This window comes from Alligator mississippiensis, chromosome 1 (genome assembly GCF_030867095.1).
Source record: "Alligator mississippiensis isolate rAllMis1 chromosome 1, rAllMis1, whole genome shotgun sequence".
Classification (NCBI taxonomy): Eukaryota; Metazoa; Chordata; order Crocodylia; family Alligatoridae; genus Alligator; species Alligator mississippiensis.
Genome location: NC_081824.1, coordinates 42,173,591 through 42,197,694, shown reverse-complemented (window position 1 = coordinate 42,197,694; position 24,104 = coordinate 42,173,591). Strand labels below are relative to the sequence as shown.

General features: G+C 42.7%; 1 protein-coding gene across 6 annotated transcripts in view; it reads right to left on the bottom strand.

Moving 5' to 3' along the window:
• Nucleotides 1–24,104, bottom strand: part of ARHGEF10 (Rho guanine nucleotide exchange factor 10) — a 197,706-nt gene that overhangs the window by 52,376 nt on the left and 121,226 nt on the right. For all 6 annotated transcript variants that reach the window (XM_059730159.1, XM_059730148.1, XM_059730140.1 and 3 more), the window contains one exon: nucleotides 913–1,028. In XM_059730159.1, the coding sequence (XP_059586142.1) occupies nucleotides 913–1,028 (116 nt within the window). The remainder of the gene's footprint in view (nucleotides 1–912; nucleotides 1,029–24,104) is intronic.

Below are 24,104 nucleotides of genomic sequence, written 5' to 3'. Positions count from 1 at the left end.
TCCTTAAGTATTCTGCAGGTTAATTTTAAAAATGCTGTTGCCAGGAACAATCCTGATGGCGCATTTTTACTGTTGCTTACTTTTACAATTTTAACCATAAATCTTGCAATGCTTTATGTTTTAATGGCCATAATTCTGGAGACAAGAAATTGGGTGAGAAATTCAGTTTACATTTATAAAAAGCCTTAAGTTTCTAGCCTTCATGTCTGCAGAGAAAAAAACTTATAAGTTCACATTAAAGGAATACAAAAAGCAGATAAAAATCACTATTAAAAAAAAAGTCTTGTGATTTTGAGGGTCTGATTCATGCTTTCTGACTATTCAGTGTAAGATACCATATTTCTCTGCTCAAATATATGATGAAAAGCACATAAAAGAGTTTTAACAAAGCCTAAATGAATCACCATAAGTATTCCAATGACTGTTCATAAAACTGGATAAATATGGTAAAAAAGTATTACAGTACACTATCACCCTGAGGATGACAAAGTACAGGGTGGAGTATAAAGAGCCTTAGCCAGATGTGCAGAGTAAAGTAATCTTCCCACCACCACGTCCTAATTCTAGGACCAGATTTATTTATTTTTTTAAATTGAAATGTAATTCTGTATCCACAATAGCCTGAAGCAGCTACTGAGGGTACAGAATATCCACAATTCTGTGGATACCAAGCAGACGTAGACACTTGCAACCACCCACCACACAAAAACAATAGAGCAAAACAAGATTAGGAAGACGGATGTAATTTATTCATAATTCCAAACATTTAACAGTAAATCAATTATTGGAGTTAAAAAATGATTGTAATCTCTCCAGAGAGCACAAAAGAATGCCTTGCAGAGCTCTTAGGATGATCAGACAGCTTTATAACTGGAAGTATATTCTGAAAATAAATCCAACTTTGGTTGTTACCTGATAGTTTCCTTTAAGGCTGCCTATCAGTTGACTAATTTGACCGATTACATTCAAATCATGCAAGAGATTCTGCAAATCATGGTATAGCTGCCCTGGCCCCATATACAGTTTGTCTGAAATACATAAAAATATGGAATTATATACAATAAAATGCCAGTCTGTAGTCAAAAGAAAGCAGAAATGAAAGGGAAAGGCGAGAAATACTGATTTACCAAGTATAGGTATTTAATCTTGGGTGCACAGAGCAAGCTAATCAGTACTGGCCTTGATCATTTGGTTCAGCAAAAAATAAACTAGCAATTTACTGATTTACTGGGTGCTCTGCATCTCTGAAAACCAGGTATGTATTTTAATTTGTATTTGTGTCAAGACCTTATACTTCACTACTCCATCACTGTGTTTACTGCCCCTACAGCATACCACTACAGAAAAATGTTGGATTAAAGTGGAAGCATTACTATCACCCTAGAATGTACTGTCTGTATCGACTAACTCTGTATAATCTATAATTGGAAGTTATCATTGCTAATATTGTATTGTTATATTGTATTTGCACATACATTATTATGAACAGGTCTCTCCCCTGTGCTTGTTCATTTCAAATGTTACCTTTTTCATTTAAAACTCAATGAAAGGCACTGCCTGGGTCACTGAGCTCAATCTCCTGCAATCACAGACAACTATAAATAGACATTTAATTGGTTTTGTAAGAACATCCATTATGGCCCCTCCTCACTCCACAACCACAAAGTAGCCTATAGCATCTTACAACAAACTAGAAACCTTAGCATAAAAAAGCAAAGATCTAAGAACTAGCATGCCACAGGAAGGGAGGCAGAGGGACCAAAGCCCCTGCCATGCTGGGAAATTTGGTAAAACAAACACAGATAATACCCCACATGAAAGAGGAAGGTAAAAACCACAACAGTCTTTGCTAGTCTGATCAAGGAGGACGTTCCATCAAACACTAGGATGAATTTAGGAAAAGACTGTGGGCCAAGACAATGCACAGAAGTTTGAGGTAGCATTTTATTTGCAATCTATGTTTAACTTATAATTCTGGGTTACTGAAAACCATGTCAAAACTACCACAAAGAACAAACAGTTTCTCTTTTTTCATGTGACAAAATATAAATAAAAACTGGAAAGAAAATAATGTTAATAAACTAACAGGATCATTTAGAAATAAGCTCTGCTCAACCAGCCAAATCGTGGCTCTGCAGACTCTGTAGCACAAAGCTGCCAAATCTGTTGCTCCTGTGATTCACAGACAGAGCCCTGGGCTGAGGGTAGATGTACAGCTCTTATGTATGGGAACAGCGCCTCTGTTACCTAGAAGGGCAAGAGGGCACATTCCCCTGTAGCCGACTTGGTCCTGTTGCTGGGAAACCTCGATAGGTTGTGCAGCTCGCACAGCAAAGTACCTGGCTGACAGCTTTCCCACCCTCATCAAAAACATGGGTTTTGGTTTTCATATACAAGATTCCCAAGAGAAGAATCCATCCTGGGCAGGGTAACTGAGGACTCAGTTCTATTAAAATACCATTCTGGCTGTACAGTCTCAGTTCAAATGCAGGCAAGGGCCCCAATGAAGAAAGACATGGTTCTATACCAAGCAGCCATGCAAATGTCCACTCCACAGACATATTCAGATTGTCAAGGAGTGAGAAGCATCATAATAAAGCCAGCCAGAGTAAATAAGCAGCATGTTATGAGAGCAGCTTCAGTCTCTTACTTCCAGACTCTGTAACAGCACCCAGGAGAACTCTGAGGATACTTCAGCTGACATTACCAATATATCCTTAGCTCTATTAAAATAGGTACTTTAAAAAGCCATCCTGTTTTCATAAACAATATTTGGATTCAGACCAGAATTGTAACTGTTTTGTTTGATATCTATGTAACACTTATTTATGATCTATTTATTTAACCAAAGGTCTCCTCTACCTAAGATGTACATCTCTAAAATGCTTTTATAAAAAACAAAAAACAACTTAGACCAAGGCTATTAGAACAAGAAGAAAAACACATTTAGATTCTAGAATGCAATCAGTTTTAAGGTGAGTTCTCCATTTCATTGATAAAAGGCTCAACCTAAGGCTGAGACTCCATTTAGTCCCAAAATATTTCTAATACTATTTTTGTTTATAGTTGTTCCGGTAACTGATTTTCTGACTCAGTGTATTAGTAATCATCTGTTTATTACCTTGGAGCACCAACTAGGGAATGGTTGGGCTTACTACAGTTGCATAGCTACAGAATGGATTCAACTTTCATCCACTGTTGTTTGTCTGTGCTGCATGTTAATCAAAGACACAATGTAGTCTTTCTTTGTGAGAAATACTGTGTACAATAAAAACAAGTAACTTCAAGTGGAAACTAAAAAAAGGGAATGTCTACTTAACATGGTATTCTTACGTTTTGTACATGAGAAATATTCTTAAAGTAACTATAGCCTGCACAGGACAAACTGCATTCTAACCCCTATTTCAAAATAACACTATTGCCAGAAAATCAGCATTGATAATTCAAGACAGTTCTCTCTCTGTTGTGGGCCTTTCTTTCCTATTCTCTTACATTTTGTGTATTACAGGCCATCATCTATTATTCTTACTCATACTGGAGTTGTTGATTTCATTGGGGCTATTTGAAAAGTAAAGTTCAATTCAGAGAGAATAGGAGACTGGTAGAACTTGCGTGACAATGTGCTCAGCATCGTCCTGTTCATATTTCCTATTAATGCTGCTGTGGCACACAAGGCCAAATGATAAGATATTATAATATTATTACATAAGCATGTAGGGTAGTAGAAGTACCCATAGCGCTAGCAGTAGGAAGAAGCTATCAGAAGCATGAAAAATGGAAAAGTAACTGGCCTGGACAATATACGTGCAGAACTATCAAAAACAGGAAACAGACAATTGACATATTGTACAAACCTCCCCCCCCCCCAAAAAAAAACAAAAACCCAAAACAAAACAATTTAATTTCACATATTTTTTTTAAAGCTTTTGAACAGGGTGTGGCGAAAAACACTCTGGCTGACAATGAAGAAGTGTAACATCAGTCCTACACTGACCAATGTTATAGAAGAACTCTACAACAAAACAAGTAGTGGAGTCCTGCCTGAAAACAAAATTCTGGAGCAACATCAGTAGGAGTATGCCAAGAGTATGGTAAGAGAAAGTGTCTTCTCTCAGTATGCTTATTTAATTTATACCTGGAACAAGTTATGCCAGATGCCTTAGAGAACTTCACTGGAACAGTGTCAGTTAGAGGATGAGAAATTAACAACCTTCGTTTTGCTGATAACATTGATCTAATAGCTGGAAATGCAGAAGAGCTTAAGGAAATAATGGAACGGCTGCATAAGGATACAAAGAGATATGGAATGGAAATTACTGTGGAAAACAGCAAAGTAATGATAACATCAGCCAGTAGCAATGATGATGCATCAGTAAAAATTGGTAATGAGAAGCTAGAAAAAGTAACACACTTTAAATACCTTTGAGCAACCATCACAGAAGATGCTACATCAGAACAAGAAGTAAAAACAAGAATAGCCATTGCCATTGGACAGCTAGCAAAACTGAAGAAAATCTGGACTAGCAGCAACATCACAATGAAAACAAACTTCCAGCTACTATAGGCTGCTGTCATTTTAATAACTCTCTACAGCTGCAAGCCCTGAACACTCACTAGGGTGCTGGAAAAATGAAATGAGACTTTTGAAACAGTGCTCCAGAAGACTTCTGCACTGTATACCTCTCACTGCACAGAACAAATGAATCTGTGAAAGATCAAATCAGACAAGAAGTCAGCAAATATGAACCCTTACTAGAAATGTTAAGAAGAAAGATGCAGTGGTTTGGACTTGTAACAACAAGGCCCAGCACCCTTACCAACAGGGTAAGTAGGGTGCTGTGGATGGACAAAGACGACGACAACCTAGGACAAGCTAGACCACAAACATCAAAGACTGGATGGGATTAAAACTGACTGATTGTACAAGAATTGCAAAAGACTGGGAAGAATGGAAGAAAGTTATTGTTACATCAAAGGTGCTCGCAATGGTCAGTGAGGCCTCAGGACTGACTATCTGACTGACTGATATAGGGCAGAAGGTGCTTCAGGAAATCGTCTAGTCAAATTCCTTTTCTCTGAGAAAAGATCAAGTATACCTAACACTGCTCCCTATCCCTGCCAACAAATGTTTGTGTTAATCTCCCTAGACAACCTGTGCAAGAGCTTAAATACCCTTAGAGATAAAAAAGTTTTTCTGAATGTCTAACTTATATTTTCCTTGCTGCAGATAAACCCGATTACTTCTGGTTTTAACCTCAGGGAAGATGGGGAACAACTGAGCACTGCTTTCTTTATGTTAAAAAAAACATTTTCTCATGGATTTTGTTTTAGAATTTGTCCTCTTATGATTTATATTTATTGTTTTTATCATTGTCATTGCCTTCTCTCTCATTTGCCTACATCTTTTTTTTAAACTCCCCAAAATGGACATAGCACTTCAATTAAGGCCACACCTGGATAAAGCAGAGCAGAATTAATCATCTCCCATACCGTACATCTGACACTTAGGCCCCCGGCAGATGTTCAACTAAAGGCACTGTGGATATATAATCCCAACTGCACTTCTTGCCATGCTACACATGCACAGCAGGAGGTGTGACTGTGGGATTTGGATTACATCCCCATTGTCCCATGTGGCCAGTGCAGGAAGAGCATGGGTGCAGTGATCTCCCCCTGCACCAGCAATTAAGCCACCAGTCAGCTAATCCCTGCTTCCAGCCTCAGAAACATACAGGAGTCAAAAGCTCCCATGTGCTCCTGAGGCTGGAAGCCCAAATCACCCTGGACACATGTACCATTTAAGGTATGATGGGAACCATCCACAATGTTATTACACATATCGCATGTAATAACTTTTCTTATTATGGCTTATTCCTTGTTTTATCATGCTGTTAATTTCATTAACATGAGGCCAAGGTACTACCCAAGACATGATTAAATGGTTAATCATGTCTTCAGTGTAACATCTGCCACAAGCTTTATGTTAATACTAGCCAACTGCCCGTCAAAAATGATGAGGGGCAGGGGGGGAGGGAGGGCTGGGATGGAGTGCCACCACCTAACGCCCCATGCTGCCGCTGTTCTGCCTCTTGCAGGGAGTGAGGTAGGGGAGCCGAAGCCAGTGCTGCTGGCCTCGGCCTCCCCACCCCACCCCCCCATCCAGTCCTCAGTGCAACTTCGGAATCATGGCGGCGCTCCCCTGTGCTTGGAGCACTCTGATTGGCTGTTTCCATCAGACAATCAGAGCGCAAATAAAGCGTTCCGGACAGACAGACAGACAGACTTAGGCTTTTATAATATTAGAATATCCCAGAATAGTATTGGTCTCTTTTGCAAAAGCATCATACTGTGGACGCATATTCAGTTTGCGGTCCACTAGGGACCCATAGATAACCCGTAGATCCCTTTCTATAGTACTGCTACCTAGTCGGTTGCTGCCCATCTTGCTGTGTCTGTGTATCTGGTGTCCCCTTCCTAAACATAATACTTTGTACTTGCCTTCAACTGTTTTTATTTCCCTTTTTCCAACATATCAGGATCATTTTGAATTCTAATTCTGTCCTTCCAACTACTCCCTGCTTGGCATTATGTGAAACTTTTTTTAAAATAAAGTCCCTCTTCCATCTTCCAACTGACCCCAAGACAAATCCCCTTTGGGATCCCAGTTGATACATCCTCCAGTTTTACAGTGAACCACTCATAATTACTTTCTGAATACAGTATTTCAACCAGTTGTACACAAAACGTATAACAAATTTACCTACACTGTATTTGCCTAACTTGCTTATGAGAACATCTTTTGGGACTGTCAAAAACTTTACTGAAGTCAAGTCACATTATATCTATTGCTTTCCCTACCCACTAAACCAGCTACCTTGTTAAAAAATGGCTTGACAGAATGCATGCCTGACAAATCTAAACTGACTATTTCCTACCTTACTGTCCTCCAGCTGTTGTAAATTAATTGCTTAATTTGCTTCAATACCTTTCTGGGTATCATAATTAGGCTGACAGGCTTATAATTCCCCACCTATTCCCCTTTGTAATGATAAGTATTATGTTGACCCTTTAAGTATTTTTTAGTCACTTGGGACTTCACCCATCCCCAAAAAGGATGCTAATAGTTCTGAGCTTTTTATAGCTAGTTTTTCCAACTGCCATAATGGCCATAGCAGTAGCGCTCACATTGCAGACCTGTCAAATTATTATACCCCACAATTTAGTGTCATCAGTTAATCTGGACAAGGTGCTTTCAACACCTTCATTCAAATCACTGATGAAAATATTAAACAGTACTGGTCCAAGGACAGAGCCTTGGGGGACACCACTGCCCACATCCCTCCAGGGAGAAACCGACCCATCCACCACTGCTCTCTGGGTGCGTCCCATAAGCCAATTTTTCACTCACCTTACTGTGGGAAAATCCACATCACAGTTACCCAGTTTGCTCGTAAAAATTGGGTGTGACACTGTGTCAAAAACCTTTTTAAAATCCAGGTAAATAATGTTTACTTCTGCTCCTGCATCTAAGCACTTTGTAACCTGGTCATAAAAAGAGACCAGGTTAGTCAGGCAGGATTTGCCTGCTATAAACCCATGCTGGTTGCCCCTTACCATTGAGTTACCCACTGGCCCCCAGCAAATGTGATCCTTTATGATTTTTTCTAAGGTCTTGCCTCTATTCTTGGCAAGACCTTCGAAAAAATCATAAAGTATCACATTTGCAGGGGGCCAGCAAGCAATTCAACTCAATTTTTCCAACTATTTGAGTTAGTCTAATAAAAGATAGCAGATTTACCCAAAGAATCTTGCCTGCCTATGTCCTTAAACCAACACAGCTACAACCTAAACCCCTCTCACATCCAAATATTCTTTAACTGGTTCTTTCCATCCTGGTTTTTTCCTACCTTGACCTATGTTACAACTTCAATGTACCAAATATTTCAGAATTCTTTTTATAATGTTACACACACAATGCACATCTGCACACCCCCCACCCCCGCATGCATAAACAGTTTTGTTAGCTGACTTATCTACGTTTTGAAATATCATATTTATATCATATTTACTCTAATTTGAGGTTCACCCCCCAGTCAGCACAGGGAAAAAGGCCCCTTATGTACAAAGTGTGTGTGGGGGGAGGGGAAGGCAGGCAGCTGCTGCAGCTCTGGCTTGGGCCCTAAGTGTGGGTCAGCACCAGAATCAGACTCACAGCAGCCTCCTGCCCCCTCCCCCTCCACTTGACCTCTGCAGCTTCTGTCCTTCCCTCTGCCCCCTGTCTGTCAAGCCCAGCTCAGCTCTGGCTTGGGTTGGATGCCCTCCCAGCAAGGAGTACAGGGAAACTCCATCCCCTGCCCACCCAATCAGTAGTGCCAAAACTGCTGCATGGCCTGGTAAGGGATGCGCTTTCATGTGCCGTGCCCCGTGATCTGGCAAGGAATAGAGCCTGAGCAGCGACTGACAGTAAAGGGGGCTGAGGGAAGAGCCAGACTGTGAGGAGCAAGGTGGGGAAGGAGCAGAGACTGTGGGGAGCTGGGCAGGGAAGAGACAGAGATTGTGGGGAGTGGGTTGGAAGCTGGGGGTGAGAGGGTGCAGGTGGCAGGAAAGCTGCAGGGGGAAGAAGTAGGGGGCACAGGGGGCTGTTTGCAACCCCTCCCACCCAGCCACTGCTTTTCCTGCTGTAGCAGTGGGGAACAGGGGGATGCAAATTTAAGGCAACTCTCCAATAATTAAAGTCTAATCCTGGAAAATTATAATAAAGTTATACATTTCTCATATATAGAATCTAATTATTGTGGGGGGTAGTATCTTAAATACAGGGCTGTCTTAGATTTGAGTAAATATTTTAATTGAAAATTTAATTTAGCCATTACCAATATCTACCTACAATAGCTAGTTCACACATTATACCAGATTTGCTTCTTATATGCACCTACTTTCACTCAGCACAGTTAATCAGAACTCCCATTTTGGACATTTGTGGTCATATAAGCTGGTACCAATAGGTTGTGTCCATAAAACACAAATATTTAAAATGACAGTCATAAACGCTACTTAAGAAATTTAAAGCTTGTGAGCCTGATCTAACAGAACATTAAAAAGCCAATCATGTTCACCTGCTTCACAAAACTGAAAAAGCTGAGCTGCAAGGCTCCCCCCTCCTCCCCCTGCCCCATTTCAATAGGGATACTTAACTGAACTTTAGCATTATCACTGAGTAAATTGTAGGCCTGATTACTTTTGCCGTTGTTTGGGATTATCTAATAACTATTGCAAAGAATTATCTAATAACTTATTAGTGACTATGCCTCGGTGTCCTAATCACTATTTTATTCCCCATAGTCTTATCCTATGTGTATTTTTATAGTGTCTGAGAAACTAGTGCCTTTCAGAGGCACATTCACCAATGTGACTGGCATTTGTCACAAGTGGTTTTCTCTATATCCCTTATATGAGAGTCCATATCGCTTTAAAAAAAAATAACTACCACCTCATGTTTTATTTTATTATTGAGGACAAGGTCAGAGATCTGTGCCATACACTTAGAATGCAAACATAGGTAACAAGGCAGTTATTAGACCCTGTAGGAGTTTGTTCCACACAGCCTTATAATGGGCTTGAAGGAAGCTCTGTTACCACAACAGGTGAGCTTTTCCCTTGCAGTGGACAGCTCTCTTGTGCCTGAGGAACCGAGATGTCTACTATAATTCTCCTCTTAGAACTTCAGTTGATCGTATAAATATCGTACCCTGCAACCACTGCATGAATTTGATTCAGTGATAACATTTTCAGTCTATTTTCTTTAAATCATGTGTATTATATAGGTTTTTAATAATAGAAATAAAAAGGGAGTAATATGGGTATAAAAACAAATAAACTAACTCAAAGGTTGAGATTCTTATGAAGAATACATTAAATCAAAGCCATTTATTTTAGGGAATTCATTAAGAACTGAAAGTTTAGATGAAAAATAAAAACCTGATACAACAAGGAAATGCTGTAAGGGAGAAGGAAATGTGAAGAAAGAGGTGTTGTTCTGTCTTATTATTCCTGTGCACAGAGAGATATTTACATAAATTTCTAACTATGAATTTGGTTCCCTTAGGGTTAACTGCAACAAGGTAACATGGGGTGTATTTACATAAGATGCTTTACTGCAGTGTTGACTAATTAGTTCTGCAATAAAGCATCACCATCTACACACGTGCTCCTATTAGGCTGGACTAAACTAACTAACTCCACCATAGGATAGTACTGCTTGACACAAGTACTATCCTATGGTGGAGTTACTTACTTTGCCACAGTGCACACGTAGGCAGTTACCAGGGCTGGCTGGGGCATGAGGGTACTAGTGCAGGGGTTGCCTGCTGGCTAGTCCTGAACTGTAGCACCCTTGTGCCCCAGCGAACCTCTCCGCAGCACACTGAGCTGAAGTAGAGTAGCTCTGGGCTGACCCCTGGAGTCTTCTGCCAACCAGGGCTGCACTGCCCCAGGTCAACATGCTGCAGTCCTGGGTGCATGTGTAAGCACTGTGTCCAGGAGCAATAAACTCAAGCGCAAACTGAGCTGGAGTTTATGTCACATTAATATTATGTGTAGACATGCCCAAGATGTGATATAGGACTGGCTTTGTTTATACTACACACTAGCTAAGTGGTCATTAAGAACAGGTTATTGTCTAAGTTCATCAGGAATTTAACAATTTTTTTTCTTTGAGAAACTTACTGATGGATGGAGAAACTTTTTATAAGAAAATATTATTTTTAACAAAAGTTTTTTTTTATCAGAAATGATTTCTCAGCTCAAGGATGAAATTCCTAGTCCTACCCAGAAAAAAGAAAAGGAAAGTGAAATCCCCCCAAGAATAACCTGATTACAGCCTGGGACTTAAAGCTAGTTTCTTCCAACCTAGGTGAATACCCTGTTTACCAATTTATGCCCTCTCTCTCTCTTTGCGAGGGTGTTTCCAGGAAAAACTTCAAAAAGCTTGAGTTTCATCCTGAGCTGGACTAGGAGCTTTGCCACTGATTTCAGTAGGCCCAGGATTTCACCATAGGAGATGGAAATATTTTCATGCTCTCTACAACATGCATAGATCCCCTGAATTAAATCATTCTATTAGCCAGATCTAGTGCCAGCAGCCAGAAATTCATGCTCAGTAAATAATTTCCTAACTTCTCATCACTATGAGCTGTATTCAAATGATATCTGTTCACTAGAAAATCCTGTCACCCTTTGAAAAAAAAAAGTTAAAAGTTGAATTGCATCTTTGATTTTGCTGTATTTTTTATAATGTTCTCTTCTTAATCAAAGCCTATCCTTCTTAGCCGAGACATTTTGATATAGGGTAGACTGCTCATTTTGACTACTCATTTTCCTGGCACATTTTCATGACAGCCTGAAAATTGTCAGTCTTGCCTTGGCTGAAGATGTTCTTAATCCTGAAACAGCTATTCATTTTTCAGAGGTATCTGTGTGGTGGTTTTAAAACTGTAAATCTTGCTTGGGCTGAAAACATTCCTAATCTTTAAACTGACTTACATCACACCACTTAGAAAGCCAGCAGAAAAATTCCCTGGGCATGGGATAACTCAGTTGAAGCCAGCATCTAAAAGTACATGTGACAAGGGGGTGGGGAGGAGGAATAATACCTCAGTGTCTCCTTTAGAGCACTGACTAGCGATGTATTGGGAACAGCCAACAAATCAAAGGCTTAAAGGACCCCATCTCGCACACAGCTTTGCCCTTCTTAGGCAGCCAGCTTTCCTCCAATAACTCTGTGGCTTCTGACCCTCCCTTCCCCACAGGGTTTATCTCACCACCACGTGCAGATACCAGGCAGTAGACTATTCCTCCACCAGCACAGCAAGCATCTGCAGCTCCTTCTTGCCAAAGGAACAACAGCTTGAATGTAAGCAGACCAGCTGCTGCCTTAGGACCACTGTCTGTCTGGATTTCCCTTTTTCGCTACTCCCATCCACCCCTGTAGCCTGCCTTGAAATTGTCTTGAGCATTAAAAATCTATTAAATAATATGGCTCATTCTCACCATTTTAATAATTACTAAAAGAAAGACTCTGAACTCCCTACATAAATTTGTGATCATTTATTTCTGCAAGTAGACCACTCGCTTTACTGTTCTAATGTAATTATGAAATCATAATGTGAAGGAAGAAATAATAATAATAATAATAATAAGCTGGATTCTTATACATTTCAGTACACTGCCTGGTTAAAAGCAGATGGTTCAGTGGGAAGATGGCTCAATGCATGTACTCACAGCCTAAGAATCTGAACCAAAACTGGCATTCAAATATGGGGCCTTATTATAAATAAATAATCATATAAACCCAAAAGAAATTATATGTCACATATATCATTTTGAAAATTACCAAATGCTACCTTTGGTGTTCCTTCAAGATTAAGAATGTTTATATAAAAGTTCACATAAATTCACAAAAGTCACATCAGTACCAATAATTATCAGTGGAAAAATCTTTTGGCTATCTCTTATATTACAAAATAAATCAGAGCTTGTCAGGATGAGTTAAGTATAATTATATCAATTACTTTAGCTCTGCACAACCAGTAAATAAAATACAGTATCAGTATAAATTGCTTGGAAGCAGATGACATGAAATGAGAAAGACAAGAAGGAAAAGTAATGGCTTAGAGATGTTCTGTGTTGTAATAAATATTAAATGGCTCAATTCTGAGAGGTGGAAAGCCTCCAGTTATTCAGAATCAGACCATAAAAATCCTCTCCGAAACAGGATTTGATGATAACTTCCACATTAAATACAATAACCCCAAACTGAGAAAGGATCCTTTATCCTGCTAGAATTCCAAAATTGCTGAGATGTCCCACAAAGTGAGTTGTAACCTCAAATGTGATGCAAGTTTTACATGATACTGTAAATTCTGGCAAGCTCCATGCCAGTTTTGATCTGGATTCTGAGGCCATGGGTATATGGCTTCTTGATATGGCTTCTACATGATTGCTTCTTCCCACTAAGCCATCTGCTTCTAACCAAGCAGCAGACTGAAATATATGAGAATCCAGCATCATGAGAATGAGAATAATCAGGGAAGAGTCTAATTCAATTCTGAATGCAGAGATTAAGCTGGGATTTGGGGGGATTCACATTTTTAAAGGGATCTTTAAAAGCTATATCTATGAAATTACTGTCTCAGGGAAACCTACAACACATCTGAATTTCTGGATACTCCAGCATGCTGAAGGAATAATGCAAAACCCCACCAGAAAAAATGAAATTACAACCTCAAATGTTAAAGGTATTCCAATTCAGAAGGTTTGTTCAGCTCAGGACAGGCTGGGCAATGGCATATACTATTTGATAGTGTAACTGAATGCTGCTTCTACAGGTGCCTCATTCTGGGGAATGAAACTTCTGTGGATATTTTATATCCCATGGAATTTAGGAAAAGTATGCTCATCCCAAAGGAAGTATATCTCTACTAGAATTATATAACTATAAACAAATGGCAAGACTTCTAGATGATGATCTCAAATATAACTCATTTAATTCTACTATTGATGCTTATACATAGAGAAAGGAATAATTTAAAAAGGAATAAACTTTGTGCATATTGATATTAATTTAAAATGAATACTGGTGTCCATCATCAAGGACTAGGTGGTTTTCAAGTATCAAGGCCTAATAAAGCTGGTAACTCCCTACTCCACATACAAAGCCACTTCAAATTGATTTTTCCCTTAAAGTACAACAACAAAAACAGCTCTCAGAGGTTCACTTAAACAGGGAAAAGCTTCATTGAAGTTAACTGACTGATTGCATCCAGGGTCGCATCCAGACGAACATGGGCATGTGGCACCGCAGATCCATCTGTGATGCCACACACTGCACATGGAGGCATTCCCCACGCTGCTGCTTCACAGAGTCAAAAAACCCACACTAAAAAAACCCATGGCAATGCATGTGGCAGCAGCACGTACTGCCCAAAACCGGAGTCTGGCCAGCCGGAGCCACACTCCAGCTGCTGGCGTAATTTGCCGCATCCTGGAGCGTACAGGAGTCCCCGGAGGACAAACAGCAGAGGCACAAGGTGTGCTGCTGCTACTTGTCCCTGGGGAAACGCACATTCCCAGTCATGGGAACACAGCCCAGATGTGCAAATTTGTGCCGCTACTTTTTGCTGCAGCACACACCCCTGCACATAGGCTTTGGTGAGGGACAAACTGGTCTGCTTTCGGCAAACTGGCCTTACCTGGCTTCTCCTGGATTCTGGAGTGATGGAGGAGCCAGGGTACAATTGCAGGAGTGGAGACAGCCTGTATGGCAGCCATAGCATCCTCCTGGAGAACCAAGCCTCCGCATCTCCTGGCACACATTCCTGTTGCATGTGCCACACCACTTTCTTTCCTGTTGATATCTCAGTAGCAAATTTTGGACTCATGCTGAAAATCTGCAGTGTGGAGAACATCTTAACATTCCCCAAATGCAGTTTATGGCACCACAAACCACACATGCCTGCATGTCTAGATGCGGCCACTGTTTCCAATTCCCTGGTTCTGAAAATTCATCATTAATGTCAAAGCCCATGATAAACAAATGGGATTTTATTTTTAGGCACTGAACTACAAATTTCATGTCCATTTCCTTATGTAAGTGAAGTTCTTTATAGCTGCAACAGAGTCATCCTATTGTGTCTTTCAATTTAGTTACATACCATGCTGTTACTGTTTCTATGGTTACCTCTGCAAACTGAGTGGGTGTGTTAGAGAAAACACTTTAACAGCTGACTGGATTGCACTAAAAAACACAAAACATACCCCAAAACCAAACAAAAAACTCTCTCAAATTCTAGAGTTGAAGTAGTAGAATCTAAATAAGCTTCTAAAACATTAGTACACAGAAAACTATATATGGATTCTGAAATAAGAAAATATTTGTAAAACAAGCCCATAAAATTTAAATTCATGCCACAGAATTAGACTGTCTACCCTTTTATCCAGTGAGGCCCTAATTGTTTTAACACTATAAACCCAATTCATCAGCTCAATATCTTTACACCACAGACTAATTTAGACCACCCTGGCTCCAATTGTGCTCACATCACATCACAGATCTAAGTCATGCATGTATCTAGGTGTTTACAGATTAAAGTCAACCTCTAGAATTTGACCCCAAAGTGAATAGTTAATTTATGCTGATCTTAGAATAGAAGATGCATACGATTTGGCTAACAGCACTAAACATATTAACCAGCCATGTTCTACACCAGCAATAGCTTTGGAGTGGTCTTCAGGCCTAACTCCAAACACAGAGCATTGGAGTAATCCAGTATAGACAGAAACAATCCAGTACAGATTCAGTTTGTGGATGATACCAGGGAAATGCAGGCACATCAGAGGATAGGGTAAAGATCCAGGACTACCTTGAAGACTTCATTGATGGCTACTGCCAAACTCTTCTCCAGAAGAAGGAAGAAGAGAAAGAGATCGGTCCTTGGACTGATACTCTTTAATGTCTTCATCAGCGACTTGGACGAGGGAGTGAAATGTACTCTGTCCAAGTTTGCGGATGACACAAAGCTATGGGGAGAAGTGGACACACCAGAGGGCAGGGAACAGCTGCAAGCAGACCTGGACAGGTTGGACACGTGGGAAGAAAACAACAGAATGCAATTCAACAAGGAGAAATGCAAAGTGCTGCACCTAGGGAGGAAAAATGTCCACCACACCTACTGCCTAGGAAATGACCTGCTGGGTGGCACGGAAGTGGAAAGGGATCTTGGAGTCCTAGTGGACTCCAAGATGAACATGAGTTGGCAGTGTGATGAAGCCATCAGAAAAGCCAATGGCACTTTATCATGCATCAGCAGATGCATGACGAATAGATCCAAGGAGGTGATACTTCCCCTCTATCGGGCGCTGGTCAGACCGCAGTTGGAATACTGCGTGCAATTCTGGGCACCGCACTTCAAGAGGGATGCGGATAACCTGGAGAGGGTCCAGAGAAGGGCCACTCGTATGGTTAAGGACTTGCAGACCAAGCCCTACAAGGAGAGACTAGAGAAACTGGACCTTTTCAGCCTCCGCAAGAGAAGGTTGAGAGGCGACCTTGTGGCTGCCTATAAGTTCATCACGGGGGCACAGAAGGGAATTGGTGAGGTTTTATTCACCAAGGCACCCCTGGCGGTTACAAGAAATAATGGCCACAAGCTAGCAGGGAGCAGATTTAGACTGGACATTAGGAAGAACTTCTTCACAGTTCGAGTGGCCAAGGTCTGGAACGGGCTCCCAAGGGAGGTGGTACTCTCCCCTACCCTGGGGGTCTTCAAGAGGAGGTTGGATATGCATCTAGCTGGGGTCATCTAGACCCAGCACTCTTTCCTGCCTATGCAGGGGGTCGGACTCGATGATCTATTGAGGTCCCTTCCGACCCTAACATCTATGAATCTATGAAAGATGGAGATGGTGGCCAACATGATGGCTAACCAAGGAGACCCACCCGGAGCAACCTGGAAGACAGTCACCGCATGCTCCATGAAACGCAGGGCCAGGGCTGCTCCTCCCCAGGCCCTGCACAACTAGTATACTCCCCTCCCCACACAAGGAGGCTCTGATGGTGACACTGGAAGAGAAGGAAGGTAAGCAGCTTGCTGCCACCCCCGAGAGGCGGCGCAAGGTGGCTGTGGTCAGGGACTGCCTCCTGCAGGGCAGTGAGGGACCCATCTGCCATCTGGACCCCCTAGCCCGTGAGGTCTGCTGCCTCCCAGGAACTCGCATCCGAGATGTAGCAGAAAGGATCCCTAGGCTCATCTGACCCTCGGATTACTGCCCCATGCTCCTCGTCCTCATGGGAACTACTAACCTGGCCAGGAGTAATCCAGACCAGGTCACGAGTGACTACAGGGCTCTGGGGGCTGGGCCCAACAGGTTAGGGGCCCAGATACTCTTTTTTTCTGTGTCCCCTGTTTCAGGCCACAGTCCCAGAAGGGAAGGATGCATTGAGGAAGTGAACCGGCAACTCCAATGCTGGTGCCACCAAGAAGGCTTCGGATTCCTTGACCACAGCGTGCACTTCAGGGAGAGAGGACTCATGGGAAGGGACAGTATCCACCTCATGAGGAAAGGTAAGTCCTTGTTTGCGGCCAGGGTGGCCGATCTTCTGGACAGGGCTTTAAACTAAAATTGCTGGGGGACGCAGATACACCAATTCAATCATGCCCAGGGACCAACATAAAAGTAAGCCCTGTAGATAGAGATGCTGGGAGAACCACTTTTGTGGGAGCTGAGGGAATAGTTCTCCATCAGTGGGACAGGATGACGGGGGTCTCAATAGGAGGACTTGTGCCTAGATACCAGAGGCGGGCAATTATTTTGGGTGGGGGGCTGCTTACTGAGTTTTGGCAAGTCATCAAGGGCTGCATGACAGGCAGCCGGGGGCAGATAAATATTTATTCTCTAAATTTTTTAGTGGCTCCATGGGCCAGATAAAATGGCCTGGTGGGCTGCATCTGGCTTGTGGGCCGCATTTTGACCACCCCTGCTCTATACTAACACCAGGAATATGGGGAACAAGTAGGAGGAGCTAGCCCTCCTACTCTCCAGTGTGCATTATGATCTAGTAGGGATTATGGAGATCTGGTAGGATTCCTCACACAATTTGAGTGTAGGAATAGAAGGCACCCCTGCATACAAGGGACCAGGTGGGGGAAGAAAGGTAGAGGCATTGCTCTCTACATGAAAGAACAGTACACCTCCTTGGAGGCCAACACTGGCTTCAAAAACAGACACCTTGAAACCCTCTGGGTCAGGTTGCGCCGGGGGGGGGGGGGGGGGGGGGCGGTGAGAGAGACCTAACTGTAGGTGTATACTACAGACCATCAAACCAGGGGGAGGAACTCGATCTGGACTTCACCCAAGAATTGACTAAGGCTGCACATGCACATGACATTGTCGTCATGGGCAATTTTAATTATCCAGACATCTTCTGGGAGAAACACTTGACCAAGTTGAATTGGTCATGATCCTTCCTGACCTGTGTCAAGGAGCTCTTCCTGACTCAGGAGTAGCATGGGCCAACCAGAGGTGACGCTCTGCTAAACTTGGTCCTAGCCAAAGGAGACAACCTTGTAACTGACTTGGATATAGAGGGAAGTCTGGGCAACAGTGACCATGAAAACATCATCTTCACTGTCCGATGTAAGGCAGAGAAATCAGATACTGGGATTGAAGTCCTGAACTTCAAAAATGCAAATTTCAACAAGCTTAGGTTACTAGTAGGGTAAGTGTTGCAGGACTGAAGGCAAAAGATGTGCACAAAAAGTGGTTGTTCCTTAAGGACACAATCCTTGAAGCACAAAGGAAGTCCATTCCCATGCAGAGAAAAGGTAACAGAAGGGCTTGGCTAAACAGGGAAATCATGGTCCTCTTAAGAAAGGAGAAAGAGGCTTATAAACAATGGAAGCTTGGGGCGGGCACAAGGAGGACTATTCCACAATGGCCTGCATTTTTAGGGAACAGATAAGACACGCTAAAAGCGGCAACCGAACTTAGATTAGCAACTGGACTCAAGGACAACAAGAAGTCCTTCTTTAGGTACATAGGGAACAGGAGAAAAACAAATGGGAGTGTGGGGCCACTGCTCAATAACTCAGAAGAGCTGGTTACTGGCACCCAGGAGAAAGCTGAACTCCTGAATAATTACTTTGCCTTGGTCTTTCACCGGACCAAGGGGGAAACCATGTCAGAGTAGAGTAGAGGATGAGCATGGTAGGAATAACTGCCTTCCTACTATTGCTGTAGAATTGGTATATGACCAATTAAAAAAATTGGACATATAAAAGTCAGTGGGACCGGATGATCTTCATCCAAGAGTGCTGAAGGAGCTGGCTGAAGTCATTGTGAACCCCTGCGAAACTGTTCCACAACTCATGGCACTTTGGAGAAGTCCCTGAGGACTGGAAGAGGGCCAATGCTGTACCCATCCACAAGAAGGGCAGGAGGGACAACCTGGATAACTATAGACCAATCAGCGTAACTTCCATCCATAGGGAAAATCCTAGAAAATTTCATCAAGAAGTCTACCTGCAATAAGCTTGCAGAAGGTAAGATTTTAAATGTCAGCCAGCATAGCTTCGTCATGGGCAGGTCCTGCCTTACCAACCTGATCTCCTTCTATGACCAGGTAACTCGCCACCTGGACATGGGAGAGCAGGTTGACATTGTATAACTTGACTTCCAAAAGGCCTTTGATCTAGTAACCCACAATGTCCTCACAAGAAAATTGGAGGATTGTGGGCTTAACTCCAAGACAGTTGGGTGGGTGAGAAACTGGCTGCAAGATAGGACAAGGAGCGCCATAGTGAATGGATCTGTGTCATCCTGGTGAGAAGGGGGCAGTGGTGTCCCACAGGGGTTGGGTGCTTGGTCCAGTACTTTTCAATATCTTTATTAATGATTTGGATGTGGGGGTGAAGAGCCCACTGGCCAAGGCCGTGGACAAAGGTCTGAATCAATTTGAAGCTCTCCCAATTGATTTGGAAAAGATTTAGAGAGATTTGGAGATTCGGGCAGTCCCTGCTTGTTGCCGCAGGGAGCTGGACCCAGACTCCGTGCTGGTAAATAGGGGTGGGGGGGCATGTGTCAATCGATGCATCTCCAGCAAAACCAAGGAAGAGATTCTTCCACTCTACTCAGCACTGGTGAGACTGCAGCTGGAGTACTGTGTCCAGTTCTGGGCATCACACTTTAACAAGGATGTGTACACAAGCTTTAGAGAGCCCAGAGAAGAGCCACTCATATGATCAGAGTCTTAAAAGACACTAAGGGGATACATCAAGGGCTCGGTGAGCAACTGTTCACCAGGGCACCCAAGGGGAATACCAGGAGTAATGGCCACAAAATCCTGGAAGACCAATTCAGACTCAACATTAGGAAAACCTTCTTCAAAGTCAGGGTGTCCAGACTGTGGTATAAGTTGCCTCCAGAGGTGGTGCAATCACCTACCCTGGAAATCTTCATGAGGAGACTACAGCCAACTTGCTAGGGTCACCTGACCCCCCCCATTATCTTTCCTGCTTGGTGCAGGGTGCTGGACCCAATGATCTTCCGAGGAGGTCCCTTCCAGCCTTACAATCTTATGAGCTCATGACGGGCTGGATTTGTGAGCTGAATGGAATCAGATGAGGTTTAACGGGGAGAAGTGCAGGGTTCTTCATCTGGGTAGAAAGAACCTTCACCATAACTACACGATGGGTGGTGTTCCGCTAGCTGGCACAGCATCTGAACAGGACCTGGGGGTCACAAAAGACAGGAAGATGAACATGAGCCAACAGTGTGACGAGGTTGCCAGAAGGGCAAACAGAACTCTGGCATACATCAGCCAATGTGTTGCCAACAGATCCAGGGAGGTGCTCCTCCCTCTCTATTTGGTGTTGGTGAAGCAACAGCTGGAGTACTGTGTCCAGTTCTGGGAACTGCATTTCAAGAAGGATATGGATAAACTGGAGAGGGTACAAAGGGCCACCCATATGATTAAAGGCATAGACGATAGGCGCCATGAGGAAAAACTCCAGGAACTGGGCCTGTTCAGTCTGAGTAAGAAAAGCCTGAGAGGTGACTTGATAGCCACCTACAAGTATGTCAGGGGTGAGCACCAAGATCTGGGGGAGTGGTTCTTCAGAAAGGCATCTAAGGGGAGGACGAGGACAAATGGGCATAAGCTAATAGAAGGTAAATTCAGGCTGGATATAAGAAAAAACGTTTTTCTCTGAAAGAGTCACCAAAATCTGGAACAAACTCCCAGCAGAGGTGGTACAGTCACCATCCTTGGAAGTGTTCAAGATGAGACTGAACAAGTACCTTGTTCAACTCATATAAGCCCAATAACTTCCTGCCCATGGCAGGGGACCAGACTTCATGATCCCTTCCAGTCCCATGGTTCTATGACTCTATAGATAGGCATGGATTGGGGTTTATCCACACTAGCTTCTATAGACTGAACTCCAATTATACTTAAACAACTACATAATATAGAGTGGCCTATAAGGCACCCATTACCATAGTATCTGAATATTTCATACTCTTTAATGCATTTATCCGCACAAATCCTATTCAAGATAGAGAAGTGCTAGATAGGGAGACAGATCTGGAGCACAAAATTATGGCCCAAACTTGCACCCACTTATCGATGTAAGTAACCTAATAATATTGAATACCAATGGAATTTCTTGCAGCTGAAAACACTATGCAAAATACTGGTTGCAACACTGAGCCCTTAATGACTAGGATTATATAATCATGAAGAAAGGCAGAACTTTTTAAGAGAAAGTGATAAGCAGCTTGTTCATTGGGAATGAGACTGAAGAAATGTAGTCTTCAAAGTAGAGAGTATTTCAGAACAGAAGTGCTATAAATATTTTTTTGTGGAGAGAAGAAGCCAGGTTACATAAAAGGAAGGTAAGAAAGCCACGTAACAGTGAAAATAAAGATTTAGGGCACAATTCTAATTTCAGCTAGAGCAGAGGTTCCCAGACTTTTTTTTATTGTGTACCTTTTCCAGATTTACCAGCTGCCCACATACCCCTACCAGCATACATTTTATATTTAACTCCTTAAATGCCAATTATTTATCATAATGAAAATTAAATGCAACATTACACAATTTCTCCTGTGTACCCCCCAGAACAGTCTTGTCTACACCCAGGGATACATATACCACAGTTTGGGAACCCCTGAGCTAGAGGATGACTGAAGTACAGCTTGGTGCTCCCTCAATATAACAGATGTTTAATGTGTAGCCAGGTAAATCTGTGTTACTCCTGAATCATAGGAGAGGTTCTCTTACCTAATCTAGGTGTATAAGTGCCCCTGTTATAGGAACAGAACTGCCTTTTGGAGATGCACAAATGTCTCCCTGTTGCTATAATGGGACATTTACTTAATTGCTCTTGCATAATAGTTGGGTAACTCAGTCTGGTTTCAAGCTGTACTTTTGGTTGTCCTTTAGCTAAAACAGAATTCTGCCCTACAAATCTCAATCTCAGCTGGTAACGGTAGGACTCCTCATTCACCCCTACGTCAGCATTTCAAAGGTCAAAACTGTAATGTACATAGGACACGTAAGCTCAAAATTAACTTCACTTTACATGGGTAAATACATGAGGCTAAATGAGTAGTATAAGTGGTATTCTGGACCTTGAACATGAATTGTAATTTTTACTCTCCTCAAGAAAGCACATAACTCTTCGTAAGTCACAGAAAACAGGTGTAGGAGGAAGAGGGTCCTCCTACCTTTTACTTTAAAAGACTAGTGGTTGAGGAGTGGGAAACAGATTCCAGGTTCCCCTCGTCTAGAGGAGGTTTAAAGGTACATCTCCCACTTCTCAAAGTATTTTAACCACCAGTCCATGGGCTAGGCCAATGGTTCTCGACTGGCATGATGAGACATTTTCAAGGGTGTCACAGAGCCAGCCTGCTGGCACTACAGCTAGATGGAGCTGTTGGGCAAGCTTTTGAGACTCTGGCCCAGGTCCCCACTGTGAGCCTGCAGCCCCTGAGAGAGTCCACACTGCAGCAGGTAAGACACTGCTTCCTTCCTCTCCTTCCCTGATCTCCTGCTCTCAGCGCAAACCCTTCCCCACCCCCATCAATGCCAAGGACATGGAAATAACTAATTATGTCACTGAAGCAGTAGTCCTTAACTGGGGTATCAGCAAATTCAGAATAGTTGGAATGGAGGGGCGCCTGGAGCCTGAAGAAGTTAAGAACCACTAGGCTAGATGCTGGCTTGAGCGCTTTCCAGCCCTCATTTTGAAGCAATCCCACAGGTCGGCCAGGAGAGAAAGATGTATGAGGGTTCAGGAGAGGGTTCAGAGGAGGGCCACTTGTCTGGTTAAAGGCCTACAGAAAAAAACCCTATGTGGACCAATTGGGAGACCTGAACTTCTTTAGCCTCTGCAAGAGGAGGCTGAGAGGTGATCTTGTGGCCACCTAAAAACTCATCGGGGGACAGGGGGGAGGGAGGGAGAGAGAGAGGGAGCAAGAAATAGGGGATACAGTGTTTACCGGGGCGCCTGTTGGAGTAACTGGAAATAATGGCCACAAACTGGAAGAGAGCAAAATCAGACTGCACATCAGGAAAAAATTCTTTACAGTGAGGGTTGCCAAAATATGGAATAAGCTTCCAAGGGAGGTGGTGCTGTCCCCTTCCTTGGAGGTATTTAAAAGGAGATTTGACAGACACCAGGCTGGGGTCATCTGACCCCAGCACTCTTTCTTCCCCAAGGCAGGGGGTCGGACTTGATGATCTAATAGGTCCCTTCTGACCCTAACATCTATGAAACTATGTGTATGGCAAGGAGCTGGTAAGCAAGTCAGAGGGAATGTGGCTCAGTGATGTGGTCACTATCCTAAGAAAGGAGAGGGCCTGAGGTTCTCGCACCTGCTCCTCCAAGACATGGTATTTCAGCATTTTGTGTTGGATAAACAGCAGTGGGACAGCTTCTGCCTCAATAGGGACAGGCACAAGAACCCAGATCCCTCTTATTTCCATGGCAGTGCTCATGTCACTGAGCCATGCTCCTTCTAGCATGCTTTTCTCCTGGCCTCTTGGCTGCCACTGAGCACAGCAAATGCAGTTGCTGATTATTTACCCAGAGGAAACAAACTTGGGAGCAAAATGACCCAGGGCTACTGTTCCTATAGGATGGACTGAAAAACCTCCTGCTTCAGACTAGAAAAGATAGTGAGGGAGCAAAACGGCCCATGATCCACTGTTCTTTAACTACAGGGAAAAGCCAGGAATAAATCTGTGAGTAGGTGACTACATATGGCTGTGCATGAATGTAGATGGATGCATCTGCAGGTGGATAGCTTGATGAAACACGTTAGTGAAAACATACGAGTGAACACTTATGAACATTTATGAGTGGGTACAGATGGGTTCTTGTGCATAAATATACAAATACATTGTAGATGTGAGAAGTCTGATATGGATGAGTGAGCAAACAATCAAGGTAGACAGAGAAGTAGGGACCAGACAGAAGAGAACAGGGTGGAGAACTAAATCCAAAAAAGAACTATTTGGCAGAGTGAGGGAGGTCTTTGAGAAT